The sequence below is a fragment of the Crocuta crocuta genome, unplaced genomic scaffold (assembly GCF_008692635.1).
Source record: "Crocuta crocuta isolate KB4526 unplaced genomic scaffold, BGI_CrCroc_1.0 scaffold343, whole genome shotgun sequence".
Classification (NCBI taxonomy): domain Eukaryota; kingdom Metazoa; phylum Chordata; class Mammalia; order Carnivora; family Hyaenidae; genus Crocuta; species Crocuta crocuta.
In genome coordinates, this window is record NW_027532679.1 from 624,270 (window position 1) to 641,655 (window position 17,386).

General features: G+C 38.4%; 2 protein-coding genes across 3 annotated transcripts in view; one reads left to right on the forward strand and one right to left on the reverse strand.

Annotated features, from left to right (window-relative positions):
* Positions 1 to 13,561, forward strand: part of CNOT8 (CCR4-NOT transcription complex subunit 8) — a 16,113-nt gene extending 2,552 nt beyond the window's left edge. Inside the window, exons 2-7 of the mRNA XM_077780739.1 lie at positions 3,562 to 3,745; positions 4,726 to 4,919; positions 7,759 to 7,920; positions 8,526 to 8,670; positions 10,310 to 10,420; positions 12,049 to 13,561. Coding sequence (XP_077636865.1) covers positions 3,629 to 3,745; positions 4,726 to 4,919; positions 7,759 to 7,920; positions 8,526 to 8,670; positions 10,310 to 10,420; positions 12,049 to 12,198 — 879 coding nt within the window. The 5' untranslated portion in view covers positions 3,562 to 3,628 and the 3' untranslated portion in view covers positions 12,199 to 13,561. The remainder of the gene's footprint in view (positions 1 to 3,561; positions 3,746 to 4,725; positions 4,920 to 7,758; positions 7,921 to 8,525; positions 8,671 to 10,309; positions 10,421 to 12,048) is intronic.
* A 2,254-nt stretch (positions 13,562 to 15,815) lies between these two features.
* The window catches only part of GEMIN5 (gem nuclear organelle associated protein 5), a 43,156-nt gene continuing 41,585 nt past the window's right edge, over positions 15,816 to 17,386 (reverse strand). For both annotated transcript variants that reach the window (XM_077780710.1, XM_077780709.1), the window contains exons 27-28: positions 17,252 to 17,345; positions 15,816 to 16,629 (exon numbers count right to left, since the gene is read on the reverse strand). In XM_077780710.1, coding sequence (XP_077636836.1) covers positions 16,462 to 16,629; positions 17,252 to 17,345 — 262 coding nt within the window. In that variant the 3' untranslated portion in view covers positions 15,816 to 16,461. The remainder of the gene's footprint in view (positions 16,630 to 17,251; positions 17,346 to 17,386) is intronic.

The following is a 17,386-nucleotide window of genomic DNA, read 5'->3' on the forward strand; positions in this document are numbered from 1 at the left end:
AAAAAAAAAAAAAAAAAAAAGCAAAAAACCACCCAAACAAAAACCCAGAACCAGCCATTGTTCAGACTTTTGTCTTAAAAATGTCAGTTTAATGTTCATTTATTTTTGAAAGAGACAGAGCTTGAAATGGGGGAGGAGCAGAGAGAGGGGGAGACACAGAATCCTAAGCAGGCTCCAGGCTCTGAGCTGTCAGCATAGAGCCTGATGCGGGACTTGATCTCACAAACCATGAGATTATGACCCAAGCTGAAGTCAGACGCTTGACTGACTGAGCCACCAAGGCACCCCAAAAATGTCAGTTTAAAAAAATTTTCTAACAGTTTGTTTAAAGCAGGCCCTAATTAAGGTCTATAGATTTTGATTGGTTGATACATCTGTTGAGAGTCTTTTACTTTTAGGACTTAGAATTTGTTGAAGAATGTGGGTTATTCACAGCAGTTTCTGGATTTTGCTGATAGCCTTTCTGTGGTGTCATTTAACATGTTCCTCTGTCCTCTTTATTTCCTGTAAATTGGTCTAGAGGTTAGGTCAGATTCAAGTTAGATTTTTTTGGCAAGAGTAATTCATAGTGGTGATGTATTCTGTCAGGAGGCACATGATTCCTGGTTGTCTCTTTTTGTGGTAATTACAGACGTTGCGGTATTTTAACAACTTTAAGTATAGTTCATACTCCAAAACGTATCCATTTTAACGTAGAGTTCAGTGATTTTTACTAAATATACGGAGTTGTGCAGTCATCAGATAGTTTAGTAACATTTCTGTCACCTCAGTAACATACCTCATGCCATTTACAGTGAATCCCCATTCTTATCCCACTTCTGTAGTCTACTTTCTGCCTTTATAGATTTGCCTTTTCTGGGTATTTCAGATAGATGCCATTATGATACTGTCCAGATCTTTGAATTCTTTGGGAGTTACAAAATCGTGATATTTTCTCAGTCCGTATTTCCTAGCTTTATAATTTCTATTAAACTTTCCCTCAACTCTAAAGTTACTTAGTACAATTTACATAGGAAAGACAAGATACATATTTTATTTATTTGTTTGTTTGTTTGTTTTAAATTTAATGTTTATTTATTTTGGAGACAGAGAGAGTGAGAGAGCAGGAGTAGAGGAAAGGCAGAGAGAGGAAGACACAGCATCTGAAGCAGGCTCCAGGCTCTGAGCTGCCAGCAGAGCCTGATGCAGGGCTCAAGCCCACAAACTGCGAGATCATGACCTGAGCTGAAGTCCGACGCTTAACCAAGTGAACCACCCAGGCACCCCAACAAGATACATATTTTAAAAAATAGATTGATTTATTGGCATTCTTCAGTGGTGACCAGTGAGGTTTATTTTCTTAGGTTTAAATCCATGAGTTCCTAGTAAACTGAGAAGTTTGAATACATTGTAGTGACTATTCATAATGGTGTTTATATTATTTTTTCTTTGACCAGAGGGAACCTCTTCAGATTATTTCCTGAGGTTTTTTTTTTTTTTTTGACACAACCTTAAGAGCTTCTTAGCTGGGGAGCCTCATTCAAAGGGTTTAGTGTAAATACCTAATTGTCTTCTTTTTAGTCTTCTCTTTGCTGCTTGGGGGCCAAAGGTATATTTTTGCTTGTGTTCCTTTTGCTGCTTCACTCTTAGGGAAATGTATTCATAGTCCTACCCACTTCCCCTAAAGTAGTTTATGGTTGTGTTTGAAACGACACCAGTCTACCGCCATATTACCCTGAATGCACCTGATCTCTGAAATGACACCAAAAAGGAAGTGCATTGTTTCAGTGAGGAAAATAAGGAAGTGAAGTGGTACTGATTTAACATTGATGGGCATAGATGGCTTTATGCCCTCTTTCAGGAGAAAATCTTAAACACAGTGTAGAATCGAATCAGAGTCCTTGTATTTTCTTAATTATGGTCATATAGTGGAATTTACTCCACACTCAGTTTGAACTTCCCCCCTTCTTGAATTTTTTTATATGTTCATTTGTAAGTCTTTAATTCATACCATTGTGTACAGAACGGAAACGAGAAGAAATGGATTCTGCCTGTAACAAGTGTCCGCCCATATTTGTTAGGAACATACCAGTCTACTTAATTTTCGAAGTAATTATAGTAAGTCTGTTATAATTTCAGAGAAACATCTGTTGTAGTGTAGGGTACCTTGAATAAATGGAATCTTTCAGGGTTGCCAGCAAACCAACAGGTTTCCCAGAAATTTCTCAGAGAAATGATGATGTTTGAGAATGACAATTTTGTTTTGATGCAGATTCTTATTGTTGCATCTGCCTGTCAGGAAAGTAGGAAGCAAAGATTCATTTTACTGTTTCTAGGAATTTTCCTCTGAATATGTATATATACTACTGGAGCCCACTCTTACATTGTGTTGAATATTCATGTGGTGGGGTTGCCCTATTAATTTTTTTTAAGTTTATCTGTTTATTTTGAGAAAGAGCATGAGCAGGGGAGGGACAGAGAGAGAGAGAAAAAGAGAGAGAGAGGGAGGGAGGGGGAGAGATGGAGACAGACAGACATAATATCCCAAGCAGCTCTGCAGGGTCAGTACAGAGCCTTATGTGAGGCCCCAACTTATGAACTGTGAAATCATGACCTGAGCTGATATCAGGAGTCGGACTCTTAACCGATTGAGCCACCAGGTGCCATTGGGGTTGGCTTTTTAAGTAAAGACCATTATGATAAGCTCCTTTTGGTCTTTTTTATGATTAAGCGTCTTATTGCTATAATAATAGCATTACTCTGAAGCTGAACCATACTGAATTTTATTTTGCAGAATACTGTTCCCTCCACCGTTTCTTTCCAGAATATACACTGTAAATCATTTTTTTTTTCCTGTTGAATTATTTATACTTGCCATCTTCTTGGGGCGCCTTAGTGATTCAGTTGGTTAAGCGTCAGACTTCCGCTCAGGTCATGATCTCACATTTTGTGATTTTGAGCCCCACATCGAGCTCTGTGCTGACAGCTCAGAGGCTGGAGCCTGCTTCAGATTCTGTGTCTCCCTATCTCTCTGACCTTCTCCACTCATGCTCTGTCTCTGTTTCTCAAAAATAAATAAATGTTAAAAAAAAATTATATACTTACCGTCTTCTCAACTCCTAATGTTGAATTGCTTAGTTTCTTTATATTATTATGTGTTTAAAAGTAGACATTAGTAACTCCAATTCTAATTTTTATTGTGGTGGTTAAAGGTTCAATTAGCAAGTGGGATTGTTTTTTACAAGATCTAAAATCCCTTGCTTCATGATCTAGTTGCACAGATCTAAAGAGGCACTATGTTAAGTTAATTTCCTCTAGTTATATTTGACTTTTTGATGGTGGAGAAAAGGAGTTTCCCCTTTTTTAGCAGGTGGAAGAAGGAGTCCCATGGCCATATTCACTATGTACTTGTTAAGACTTAGATGTACATTCCCCATCATAATAAATGGGGAGTAAATATAAATATAATAGTCTTATTGTTTCAGCTTATTGAACTGGTAAAGTGATTTTTTTGATACCTTTGCTTTGTTGACATCTTGCCAGTCTACATTTATGTGATTTCAAAATGTGTTTTGAATCTAGATCAAATCAACCGTTGGCTTGCCCTCTAACAAAGTCAGTTGAAAGTGACCGCTCAAGTTTCTTCAAGATGCCTGCAGCACTTGTGGAGAACAGCCAGGTTATCTGTGAAGTCTGGGCCAGCAATCTCGAAGAAGAGATGAGGAAGATCCGAGAAATTGTGCTCAGCTACAGTTATATTGCCATGGTAAAGAGCTCAACTCTTTTTCCCTCACCTTGTGCTGTGGACTCAGGGAATACTCAGTGTGAGATTTTGAAAGAAAGACTTCCACTAAAGCCATGGCAAATTAAACTTGGTGGAAGGTTGTGAGGCTTTTTTGAAACCTCAGGGTAGCCAGTGGGTCTGAGAAGGATGTAACCTCTAGTGTCTTAGATTTTGTGTAATGTGACTCTGTGTTTACAAATACTTAAAGCAAAAGTTTGTTAGCCAATAGGGCACATCTGTCTCACAGATAAGATGAATTTGACAGTGTTGGAAAATAGTTTTTAAAAATTAGTTAGCAGCATTTAAATGTAAAGAGACCTCTCTTAAAGTCCAGATTTCTGGCATCTCTGGAAAACAGTGGGAAGATCTGTCGTTATAGGANGTTTGTCAGATTAGTTTCCACAAGGATCCACATTCTTGCCTGACACTGAGTAGCTGGAGAGGCAGATGTGTGTCATGGTACTATCAGAGGCCTCTTTTAGAGGAGGCTGCACCGCTAGCTTGCTCCGTCCCCATTACTCAGAAGCATTACATCTTTAGGCTTGTATTTAAAATTCTCTGTGGTCTTGTTCCAGGCTTTTTATTCAAGGTAAGTATAGCTGTTGTTTTTTTCTGAATTACTGTTTCATTTCCCTGTATTAGTATTTTTATTCATACATTGTTCTTAACCTCGACTTTTCTTAATTGATGTATAGTTAGTTGAGGTGTTAGCTAGCACAGAGCCCAGTGCTGGGCTCAAACCCGTGAACTGCAAGATCATGAACTGAGCTGAAGTTGGATGCTCAACCAACTAAGCCACCCAGGCGCCCCCTGAAGTCAGTATTTTAAGATAGATTTTTGTGCCCAAGCTTGTGCTTGTCATACAAGTTTTATAAATTGAGATAAAATTTTTATTTATGAATGAGCAATTAGCATCCACTGTTTTGTGAAACCTACTGATGACAGACCCTCTCCTTTTCTAGGACACAGAATTTCCAGGTGTTGTGGTGCGACCAATTGGTGAATTTCGTAGTTCCATAGATTACCAGTATCAGCTTTTACGGTGCAATGTTGACCTTTTAAAAATTATCCAGCTGGGCCTTACATTCACAAATGAAAAGGGAGAATATCCTTCTGGAATCAACACTTGGCAGTTCAACTTCAAATTTAACCTTACGTAAGTGAGACGCTTCTCAGTGTTATTCTTCGATCTGCTGCATTTGTGCAGACTGTGATTTCTAACTGGTTTTATTAATTTAAAGTTTTCTTTCTGTTGAAACCAGGTAAGGATTGGACACAGCAGCCAGAGAATGGAATAAGGAATCTCAGAAAGTAAAGTCCCTCTTAAAGAACACTTACAGGTCAACAGTAAAAAGACAACTCAATTAAAAGTGGGCATCAGATCTGACTAGACATTTCTCCAGAGAAGATAATAGATATGGCTAATAAACCCATGCAAAGATGGTCACCATCACTAGTCATGAGGGAAATGTAAATCAAAACCACAGTGAGATACCACTTCATGCTCACTAGGTGGCTATAATGAGAAAGACAGAAGAACAAATGTTGGCCAGGGTGTAGAGGAGTTAGAATCCTCATTGCTATTGGGAAAGTAAAATGGTGCAGCCTCTTTGGAAAATAGGCAGTTTCTCAAACGGTTAAACAGAGTTATCATATGTCCCAGCAATTTCACTTGTAGGCATCTACCCAGGAGAAATGAAAACACACATCCATACAAAAACTTGTATGTGAACGTTCATAACAGCATTATTTGTAAAGGCCCTAAAGTGGAAACGATCCAAATGTCTGTGAACTCATGAATGGCTACAATAAATGTGGCATATACATACAATGAATTGTTATTGGACAGTGAAAGAAAGAAGTACTAATGTATGTTGTATATTGATGTGCTTTGAAAATATTATGCTAAGGGGAAAAAGACACAAAAGACCGTGTATTGTATGATTTTATTTATATGAAATGTTCAAAATCGGCAAATCTATAAAGTCTGAACAGGTTAGTAGTTGTCTAGAGTGTAGGGGGGTGGTGACGTGATGGGGTAGTGGGGAATGATTGCATAATGGGTTTTCTTTTTGAGGTGATGAAATGGTTTATAATTGACTGTGGTGGTAGTTGCACAATTTTGTGGAAATACTCAAAACTGTTGAATTGTATACTTTAAATGAGTGAATTGTTTGCTTAGTATGTGAATTATAGCTCAATAAGGGTGTTTAAAATGAAAAAGTAAGGTCAATTCCCCAGTTAGGGGATCAGTGTTTAAATTGCAGTTCTGCCAGTTTTTAGGTGGGTGGTTTCGGGTTTATTTTACCTTCTGTAATTCAGTTTCCTTACCTGTAAAATAAGATTATTATGTTTCATAATAGAAGAAATAAGATACAGAGTTGATGCTAATCAAGAGTAGGTGGAACTGAAGCCTGTTTGATTGTTTGATAGTGGGCAGATTTTGATGTTCTAAAAATGTGGTAAAAAATACGTAACATAAAATTTGCCATCCTAACCAATTTTAAGTCTGCAGTTCAGTAGTGTTAAGTGAGTTTGCATTGCTGTGAAACAGAACTCCGGAACTTCCTCATCTTGCAAATCTGACATTCTACCTACTAAACAACTCTGCTTGTTCTTTTTTTTTCTCCAGCTCTTGGTAACTACCATACTATTTTCTGTTTCTGTCAATTTGACAGATTTTAGATACCTCATATAAGTGGAATCACACAGTATTTGTCTTTTTGTGACTGGCTTATTTCACTTAACATAATATCCTTAAGGTTCATCCATGTTGTGGCATGTCAGAATTTTCTTCCTTTGTAAGACTGAATAATATTCCATTGTATGTTTAGACCACATTTTGTTTATCTGTTCATCCACTGATGGGCAGTTAGATTGTTTCCACTTCTTGACTTCTGTGAGAATTGCTGCTGTTAACATAGATGTGACCCTGCCTTTACTTTTTTTGGATATATACCCAGAAGTGGGATTGCTGGATCATTTGGTGGTTCTGTTTTTAAGTTTTTGAGGATGATATAATCTTTTAAGGGGAAAACTTAGTAGAGACTATCATTTTGCTGATTATATGAGGTGGTTTTATGTATGAGGTGTCCTTCTTATTGGGCCACAGTTCTTGAATATTGCTTTGTTTACCTGGGCGTCAGGAGCCTTTGGTAGCCCAGGAATAATCTTTTGATTGTTCATGTGCTTTGGAGAGTTCTCTGAGGTTCAGGAATAATTTGGGGAGATGATCTGGGTTTTTTCTTTAACTGCATTTTTTTCTAGTCCATTGCCACAGCTTGTTATTTATACCTTAATGATAATTAATACACAAAGGAAAATAAAAATACCTTGGTTGTCTGTCTTAAGTTTATGTGAAAAACAAATGAAATAGTGAAATCTAGTGGAAAAAGAGTTAACGTAATGCAAGGATGGATCAGAAAATGATGTCTTTTTCCCCTACTTTTCTCTCACTACTTTTGTGATATGTGGTATTATAAATATTCCTGTGTTTAAATTGATGGATGTATCTTTGCAGTGGAATATTATGCCAGAGTTGCAAAGGATGTGTATTTATCAGCCTTGGTCTGGAAGATGGTCTGTGCTGTGTAGATGTAGAGGTGGAGGTATGGAGGTGGAGAAAATAGTCTGCAAGGCTATATAAACTGAGTTGTTAACAGTTGTATCTGTGAAGTAGCATTATAAGAACATTTTTAAGAGTATTCTATTTTAAATGTTTTTGTATTGGTTGATTCTGTTTAAACAGTGAGAAATGTGGATCTTTTGTATTTAAGAAATTTGTGGAGGCAGATCTCACTTTTCCATCTGCCACAGAGATTAGATTATCTACTTTGCATGCTTGCTGGAATACTGAAAATAAATGAATTGATCTGTTCTTAAATTATGAAAGCCTTTCAAGGATACTTGTCTGTAATTAAAAGGTGACGTTAATATTGCTGCCCACTACGCTGTTAGATTATCCACTATTAAGAGTTGAATGCCTTCTTTTTCAGAGAGGACATGTACTCCCAGGATTCCATAGATCTCCTTGCCAACTCAGGACTGCAGTTTCAGAAGCATGAAGAGGAAGGGATTGACACATTGCACTTCGCAGAGCTGCTTATGACATCAGGGGTGGTTCTCTGTGACAACGTCAAATGGCTTTCATTTCATAGGTCAGTCTCAGAGCATCTGTATTTCTCTTGTTTTGGCAGCAGGGGGTTGCATTCTGACGTTATTTTTGCAGTACTGCTCGCTATCTTCTTTTGGTCACTTACGAAGAAGTTATGAAGTTGAAATGGTAACTTGCCCATGGTTCAGTTTTTCCAAAAAGTACTGTAGAGCTCATACTGGTTTGTTTCATACAGTATTGGGTTCTATCATATGGCTATCAGTGGTTACATTCCAAGTGGAAAGATGGAGGAGGGGGAGGATCAAAGCACTTGATCATCTTTCTTTTAAGTGACTGGCCTGGAATTTCCTAGGTACTCAAAAGACAGATTCCTCTTGAGAGATGTTAATTTACATTTTTCAGCACTTTAGAATCTTTGGTGAATAAAACCCACTTTTACAAACCCTTGGGCTCTCGTGTATGTCTCTCATATTAGTGTGACTTGTTGGTATTTAATAGAAAGTTCAGATTACAGTAGGATAAACTGGTTTGGAACACTGAAAGTTACTCATATGAGGTTGCATCATTAAGTTTTGAGAAATAAAGCAGTTGAACGCTAGGGCCTGGTAACTGATGTTTTTTTGTCTCTTGCCTCATTCTCTCTTGTAGTGGCTATGATTTTGGCTACATGGTAAAGTTACTTACGGATTCTCGTTTGCCAGAAGAGGAACATGAATTCTTTCATATTCTGAACCTTTTTTTCCCATCCATTTATGATGTGAAATACTTGATGAAGAGTTGCAAAAATCTTAAGGTACACAATATATATATTTTTAATTTTTAAAATATATGTTTATTTATTTTTTAATTTACATCCAAGTTAGCATATAGTGCAACATTCATTTCAGGAATAGATTCCTTAATATCCCTCACCCATTTAGCCCGTCCCCTTTCCCACAACCCCTCCAGTAACCCTGTTTGTTCTCCATATTTAAGAGTCTCTTATGTTTTGTTCCTCTCCCTGTTTTTATATTATTTTTGTTTCCCTTCCCTTATGTTCATCTTTTCTGTATTTTAAAGTCATATATATTTGTCTTTCTCTGACTATTTCGCTTAGCATAATACTCTCTGGTTCCATCCATGTAGTTGCAAATGGCAAGATTTCATTCTTTTTGATTGCCAAGTAATATTCCATCATGCGTGCGCATGCGTGTGTGTGTGTGTGTGTGACAAGTCTGCTTTTTTGTCTTTTTTTGTTGTTACTAATATTAGGAAATACATATTAGTATACACACACACACATACACACACATATCACATCTTTTTTATCCATTCAGCCATCAGGGGACATTTGGGCTTTTTCCATACTTTGGCTATTGTTGATAGTGCTGCTAGAAACATTGGGGTGCATGTGCCCCTTGGGAACAGCACACCTGTACCCCTTGGATAAATACCTAGTAGTGTACTTGATGAGTCATGGGGTAGTTCTATTTTTAATGATTTGAGGAACCTCCATACTGTTTTCCAGAGTGGCTGCAGTAATGTTTATTTACTTATGGGGGAGAGAGAGAGAGAGCGAGCGAGCGAGCATGAGTGGGGCAGAGTCAAGAGAGAGAGGGAGACACAGAATCCAAAGCAAGTTCCCAGGCTCTGAGCTGTCAGCACAGAGCCTGATGCGGGGCTCAAACTCACAAACCATGAGATCACTACCTGAGCCAAAGCTGAACACTTAACCAACTGAGCCACCCAGGTGTGTCTATATTTTCCTAATATTAGTAACAACAAAAAAGACAAAAAAGCAGACTTGTCATTTTGCTTTATTGCTATTTTTAGAAATTAAATTATTATTCTGCTTTCTTAAGTGTCTTCTAGGTGCCAACATTGTGCTAGAGAAGGTATATAGAGCTGATTGGCAAAGGGATTTGTGTGGTGAATGTCTTTAATCTGGGCCTGAAGGGAGCCCTCTGCTTCTCTCATCTTGAGGGAGGTGTTCTTCACTTAGGCCCACGAACCTAGTGAGAGTTGGCACTGTGAGGTGTATGTGCAGTTTGTTAAGGGTGGGGTCTGTGGTGCACCAGACTCTCAGACAGGTTCGTAATCTTGGATAGTTCAAGAACTCAACACCCTAATAAGTTGCTGACAAGAGATTTACTGTCTAGAATTGGATTGGTGTTTTACTTTTTCCTCAATCTTGTTTTGTAGCAGTTATGACTTTAAAATAGGGCAGAGGTCTAACGCTATTCATTAATAGTGTATAAAAAAAGAGTTGAAAGTGAAATATTATAATATGGTGTATTGTTTGGAGGGCTGAATGGGATATTGCTGTGGTAAGGCAAATGGCCTGCTCCCACTGGTCATTACTGAAAGAATTAAATGCGAGAACGGACTTAGTTTGACTCCAGTAGACAAGTGGCAGGTTTGAAATATTGTCTTTACTTTCTTCACATCTGCAGGGAGGTCTTCAGGAAGTTGCTGATCAATTGGATTTGCAGAGAATTGGAAGGCAGCACCAGGCAGGCTCAGACTCGCTGCTGACCGGAATGGCATTCTTCAGGATGAAAGAGGTAAGGTGGTGGGTTATCTTTGTGGGCCAAGATTTGTTGAAAATTTAGAGTTCTTTTGGAAGTTGACCACTTTGAAAGCAGTTGTTTTGTTTGTCATGATGTTCAGTATCTTAAATATAGTTGAGGAGGCAAAGACACATTCTGAAACAGAGGCCACTCAGCATGGTCAAGTGTAGACATGTACTGGCTGTTCTTAGCAGTTCTCACTCTTGCAGTTATTTGCTTTTCTTCTGGTTTCTCCCATAGAAACAAATTCACATTTGTTTGAACACTCACTTGTTTTATGCTTAAATTGTTAGTTATCGAATGTCTGGCAGCTAACATCATACTCAGTGGTGAAAAGCTGAAAGATTTTCCTTTAATATCAGGAACAATACAAGTATGCCCACTCTCGCCACTTGTATTCAACATAGTATTTGAAGTCCTAGCCAGAGTAATTAGGCAAGAAAAAGAAATACAAGGAATCTAAATCAGAATGGAGGCAGTAAAACTCAATATTTTCAGATGACATGATATTTATACATAGAAAACCCTAAAGAGTCCACCAGAAAAGCTCTTAGAATTAATAAATGAATTCAGTAAAATTTCAAGATACAAAATCAATATTCAAAAATCTCTTGTGCTTCTGTACATTAGCGTACTATCAGAAAGAAATTAAGAAATAATCCCATTTATAACTGTATCAAAAAGAATCAAATACCTAGGAATAAATTTAACCAAGGAGGTAAAAGACCTATACCCTGAAAACTGTAAGACACTGAGGAAAGAAATTGAAGAAGACACAAATAAATGGAAAGATATTCAGTATTCATGGATTGGAAGAATTAATATTGTTAAAATGTCCACACAATCCAAAGCAGTCTACAGATTCAGTGCAATCTCTCAAAATTCCAATGGTATTTTTCACAGAAATAGAACAAATAATCTTAAAATTTGTGTGGAACCACAAAAGACCCCAAATAGGCAAAGCAGTTTTGAAAGAAGAACAAAACTGGTGGCATCATGTTCCCCCAAGCTTCCTTTGGTAATGCCTGGAGACATTTTTGGTTGTCACAATGTGGAACAGAAGGGGAGAGGCCCTCTACTGGCCAGGGACACTGCTAAACATTCTACAGAACCACAGTATACTGGACAGCTCCCCTCCGTGCCCCTCAACAAGGAATTATCCTGCCCTGTAGGACCAAGGTTGAGATAACTCTGCTGAAGTGTGTGATATCCGGTGTCTCACTTGTAACAGCCCACTGTTTTATAAAAAGGGAACCATGGCTTAAGTTCAGGTACAGAGTGTAGAGCCCAAGCTCTTAACCACTGCACTGCTTGTTAAAGAAAAGGGAGGAGATGGAGATGGCCACACTAAATAAACAGCGGCAGCGGCAGCGGCAGCATATGGAACCTGCCAGTAAAAGAACTCATGGAGAATAGAAGTCTGTTCAGAAAGGACAGCCTATATATAAAGAAAGGAGTGTGAAAAGACTATAGGAAATGTTTTGAACCTTTATGAAGTTACTTTTTAGTCCAGTAGATTTTCAGGGCTTTAAGACAGCTGGGAGGTGCTGATGTAGTAGTGTGGAGACTTGGCTAGACTCTGGGTGTAATTCTCACCGTGGGTTCTCTGTCCTGTTCTGCAGTTGTTTTTTGAGGACAGTATTGATGATGCCAAGTACTGTGGGCGGCTCTATGGCCTAGGTACAGGAGTGGCCCAGAAGCAGAATGAGGATGTGGACTCTGCGCAGGAAAAGATGAGCATCCTGGCTATCATCAACAACATGCAGCAGTGATGGCGGCGAGGCTCTGGAGGGTGGGCCTGATCTCAGAGTGGTGCTTACGTGCTGATGGTCTGTGTACTTATCTTCCTCCCCAAGAGAAAACGCTTCTTTTGAGCAAACTACCTACCATCTGCATTGACAGAAAGACTTTTGTTGTATTGAAGACAAAAGATGTCTTTTAGATCCAGAAGAGGGGTTTGCTCTGAATTTGTAAACAAGTCCTCCCTATTCCTCATCCCCAAGCCTCTCTCCAATTGCTTCCTGCCACCAGCATCCATGGCTCATTTGACACCTTTTTAAATATCCAGGACAAGTCCGAAACAAACTAGTAAAATATATGTAACTCTTACCAGTTGTCATTATTTTTCTTTTAAATCTGTTGCTAATCTCTGAGGATGAAGACTTCTTGATGTGATTCTCAGCTGAGCTGAGGGCTTCCAGGGAAAGTGGAACAAAATGGTGTTCTTGTGAAGTGGGTTATAGATGTCTTTTCCTGCCTTTCCTTTTTTAAATTTTTTTTATTTTGACCCTTTTCAAGGACATTTGCTTTCTTTACACTTTGTTAGTCTTTCATTATGTACGATTATGTGGAAATGAATTACTCAATGCTGAAATTTTGAAGACCAGATAATGAAAACTTTTATTAAAAACAAAATTCTTCTGAATCTGTCTACCCTTTATTCATGAGGAACTCCAGAATGGGTATTAAGTTAACCACTTACACGTCTTTAAGTCTGTGTTCCATTGTGCCACTGAGATCCGCTGTCAGGTGTTAATCATTTGAAATCACTTTAAATTTTAATATAATAAAATATCCTGGATTTGTTCTTGAAGGAAGTAAGATCAGAATTTTGGACCATAAGTCTTAATATTTTCAGTAATGTGATTTCAGATGGTCATGTGTATTCTCCTGTCTCTCTGTTCTGCCTTTCCTTTCAGCAAACCTAAGAAGTTAGGGAGATAGATTATGTGAGTACCAAGAATATGAGTGTTTAAAAAGTTATAGTGGTACATGTAAACAGGGCAGTAAGGAATTTGGTTAGAGTTTTCTTGGAATAATATCCCACAACAGGGGTAGGAAGCTCAGGACAATGATTTTTTTTTCTTAACTAGTCATTTAAAAAATACATTGCATTGTTTTTTGAATGACTACAGTATGGACAATTTAGAAAAACCAAAAACCCCTTTGAAATGGTGGAAATGAAAGCTGGTAACTCACTAGAGTGGATGAATAGTCTTGCATTTTAAAAGCTTATGAAAAACTCAATTTCAGATGATTCAAAATGTCAAGTATTATAAGCTGGTATTTAAGATGCTTGTAAATATTATTTATGTTTTTAATTTTGTAAAATAAAGATTTCTTTTTAACCACTGGCATGAAGGCTTGGTCTTTTATAGCTATTAATTACTGGTTGTAGAAGATGGTCATTTGCAGTCAGTGCCTGGAAGCATCTTGTCTGTCCCCAAACCCTTGTCTCAATTTTCCACAAGTTGGCTTGCATATAAAATGTCTCATTTTGTAGGAGGTTTTAATGACCAACTGTGTAAATGGAATTGTCTCTTCACTTCACAACCCCCTACTGATTGTCCAGTCTTAAGTGGGAAAACTAGTTTTAATTGTTTCCTGGGACCACTGCACTACATTTGGTGGATTAGCTTGTTAATTAGTGGACTTTATAGACAAATTGAGCTTCTGGTATTGTAGAGTTGGCTCTGCACTGTTTACAGCCCTTCCCATTGGCAAAACAAGGGGTTTTAAGAAGTCTGGTATAGGAGCCGAGCTAGGCTTTTGCCTGGGATGGTCACCTATAGGAAGAGAGGTATTTATCACTGTGATTTGTGGTAAAAGCAGCACAGGTGAGGGTCAGTGGTTCTCTCAAGCTCTTTGGCATGCTGGTGACTGAGCCCTTCAGAGATGTCCTAAATTTAGATTCTAATAGGTAATTTATCTTTGCCACAGTTGAGGACAGACTTACATGTCAGGAGAAGTACTGAGATGAAGGGTTGAGGAACTCAGTGTTGACTGGGGGTCTGGTCAGGGGAGGGATCAAACAGTTTATTAAAGTGTTCGAAAAGGGCACAAGTCTAGTAGAACTGGCAAGAACTTCACCTTGTATACATATATGTGAGTGCATGTAGGGCTTTGTGAGTGGTTATCCTCAGAAAGGATTGGTCCTGTAGAGTAACCAAGAGAATGTAACTACGGGTGAATTCAAGCCGCTTTATATAAACTGCCAAATGTTCTTAAATTTGTGTTCTGTTACTGCAGTAAGGTTGACTACCAGTGACAAGCTTAATTGTCAGCTTGTCCTGATGTGAATGAACTCAGTTTAGAGTCTTAAGTCCAAATTATTAGTGAGTATTGTTTCAATTTCCTAATTTATTCAGTCCACAAGTTTCTATTGTGCACCTACTAGATAATAGTCACTGTAAATAGGTGCTGGGAATAAAACAGCACACGGAAGACATAATCTCTACCCTCATTGGAGCTTATAATCTGCATTGCCAGAGTATATAATTCACAAAAATAAAGTGTGAGCTGTAAAGTACAGCACGCTGATGTCCTTTAGGTTGAGGTTCAGGAATGGTCTTTGGAGAAAGGACATTTAAGTGGAGAGCTAAGAGATGGGTAAGAATGGACTAGGCAGAGGAACAACGTGGAAAAACTACTGAGATGACATGAGAACTTGGTCGGTTCCAGCAGCCTAAGAGACCAGTGTGGGTGGAATCTAGAAGCAAGGAAAGGATGTGAGTGTAAGAACAGGAGGCCAAGAGGTAAAAGCTGGATCAGGCAGGGCCTTTTAAGCCCTGCAAGAAGATCTTTTTTCCAATAACAATGGGAAACTGCTGCAATACTTTTTTAACAGAGAATTGCCAAGATTTGATTTGTAATTTAGTCACTGATGCCATGCCAAGAAGATGCTCCATCCCCAGTAACAATGCATCTTAAAGTTCAAGTAACTGTCTAAAGAACTCTGAGCATCTAAATTCTACAGTATTTGCTTTTTTTGGGTTTAGCATTTTAAAATTCTAAAGCTAGGTCTAATTCAAACAAAATCCCTGGTCAGTCAGATTTTTAAATAACCGTGTCTTAAACTTTCCTTCCTAGAGTTCTTGTTGATGAATTTTATTCTTGTTGCCTACAACAATACCAGCCATAGGAAACTGAAAAATAAACTGGATACCCAAGCAGAAAAGCTTTCACAATGAATCCCAAAAGAAAACAGTTACATTACTGGGAAAGAGTGCTCCCTCCCAACCCTACTCCAGATGAACTAATTTTTATATCCCAACAACTGAGCTAGTACAGAAACATCTGTTCCTGACACTGTTCAACTATTTACTAACCAAAGAGAAGAAAAGAAGAAAAGAGGATGCTCAGTAACGTGGGGAGTGGGGCGGGGGAAGAACAAGGATTTATCATTAAACAGTATGTAGGATCCCATTATGCTGAAGTCCCATGATCCAAAAGCTGCATGTGCAAAATTATGCATTTTTCTTCAAAAAGCATCTGTGGTTCTAATTCTCAAAGGGTCTAAGATCGAAAGAAGATTAAGAACCACTCTAGCAGCAATTTCTTCCTGAGCTACTGTGATCACCATTAATCATTTCTTAGAACACTGAAGGGATAAGACACATCTGAGTTTCAGTTCTTTGTTCTTCTAAAGCTTTAGTAAATGATGTGTTCAAGTAAGCAATTACACGAAACAATAAAACGAAATTTTTGATCTCAAGTTCAGATGGAGGGTAGAGTCAACATGATGGGTAAAGGCCTATTTCACATTCAAAGTTAAGTCTTTGAAAGAACAGAAGGGGAGAACCCAAGTTAACAAAAACAGTAAAAAACAAAAAACAAACCAAGTCATAAAATACATCAATTCTATCTCCAACAAAAATGGCACATTTACCGTCAGGCAAAGTATTTATAAAGGTAGCTTGTGTTTAAGAACGTAACACTTTGGGTGATTAAAAAGTTTCTCCTCTTTGGGTGAAACCTGCATAAGGCTTTAGAGATGACCAACAATCAGTCACACTGCAGGTGTTCTGAATACCCACTGCTGGCTTTTCATGATCTTTTCCTCCAGTAGGAAACCACAATTGAGTCCAAAGTCTGATTCCGCTATGTCTAAGGGTAGAGTCAATTCGAACTTGACCTTCATTTGTTTGTTTGGATCACTGCAAAAACATCTAGGGATCAAAGAGAATGGTGACGGTGGTGAAGGGTGTTGTACGGGTTTTGAATTTGGCACAGTTTCCTTAAAGGTCCTCAAACGTTCACGTGCAGAAGGTCTGGCAGTATCTTCTGTAAACTTTAGTGTTGCCGTATTTCTCCAGGAGCTCCTGGGCCTGCTGCCGCATGTCCTGGGCTACACTGTCAGGACACTGGGCAGCGACGTGAAGCAGGATGAGACAGCACTCCAGCACATCGGGGAAGGGCCAGAGCTGCAAGGGGACACAAGATGAACATGGAAGCATTTGCAGAGGAGCCACATATACCTATGGAGAAGGCACCAGCAACTCAAGTTTCACCTAGTGACACTTGTCAGGCACTCCTGAACCACTTCCCTTGTAAGGCTCTTCCTCAGCTACTCTAGGGATGGATGATACCCCAAACTGGGATGGCTCAGACTGGGATAGCCTTCTCAAATGACAGAATCATCTTCTGGAGTCCTACTCAATTCACTCAAAACGTGATTCTCCTTTAATACTAGGGCCACATTCAAATACACCTATCCCAGCTGCCCCAGTGGCCTAATGGATAAGGCACTGGCCTCCCAAATACACCTATCCCTCTGTAAGCTATCAAATTTATGGTACCAATTTTAATTTTCTTTTACCTCCCAGTTACAAAACGTGTTCCATTTCTCTGAAGACTGAGATATAAAACTGCTTGTGTTGCCAATAATCCTATTCTCCCACAACAGTTAAGTTAACCCAAGACAACGGGCTCCTAAATTTTTAAGCATATACACATACGTAGCAACTTTAGAAATGGATGATCTTAAAAGAATTTGGTACAGTTAATAATATAAAAAATGTTTTATTAAATGAACTGCTTTCTTACCTTAAGACTCTCAGGAAATTTAGCTATTCTCTCATTTGCCTCCGTAAGCCTTTTGGTTAATTCAGGCAGAGAAAGTGGCTGATTTTCTTCTTTACTAGTAACAGTAAAAAAAAAAAAAAAAAAAAAAAAAAAAAA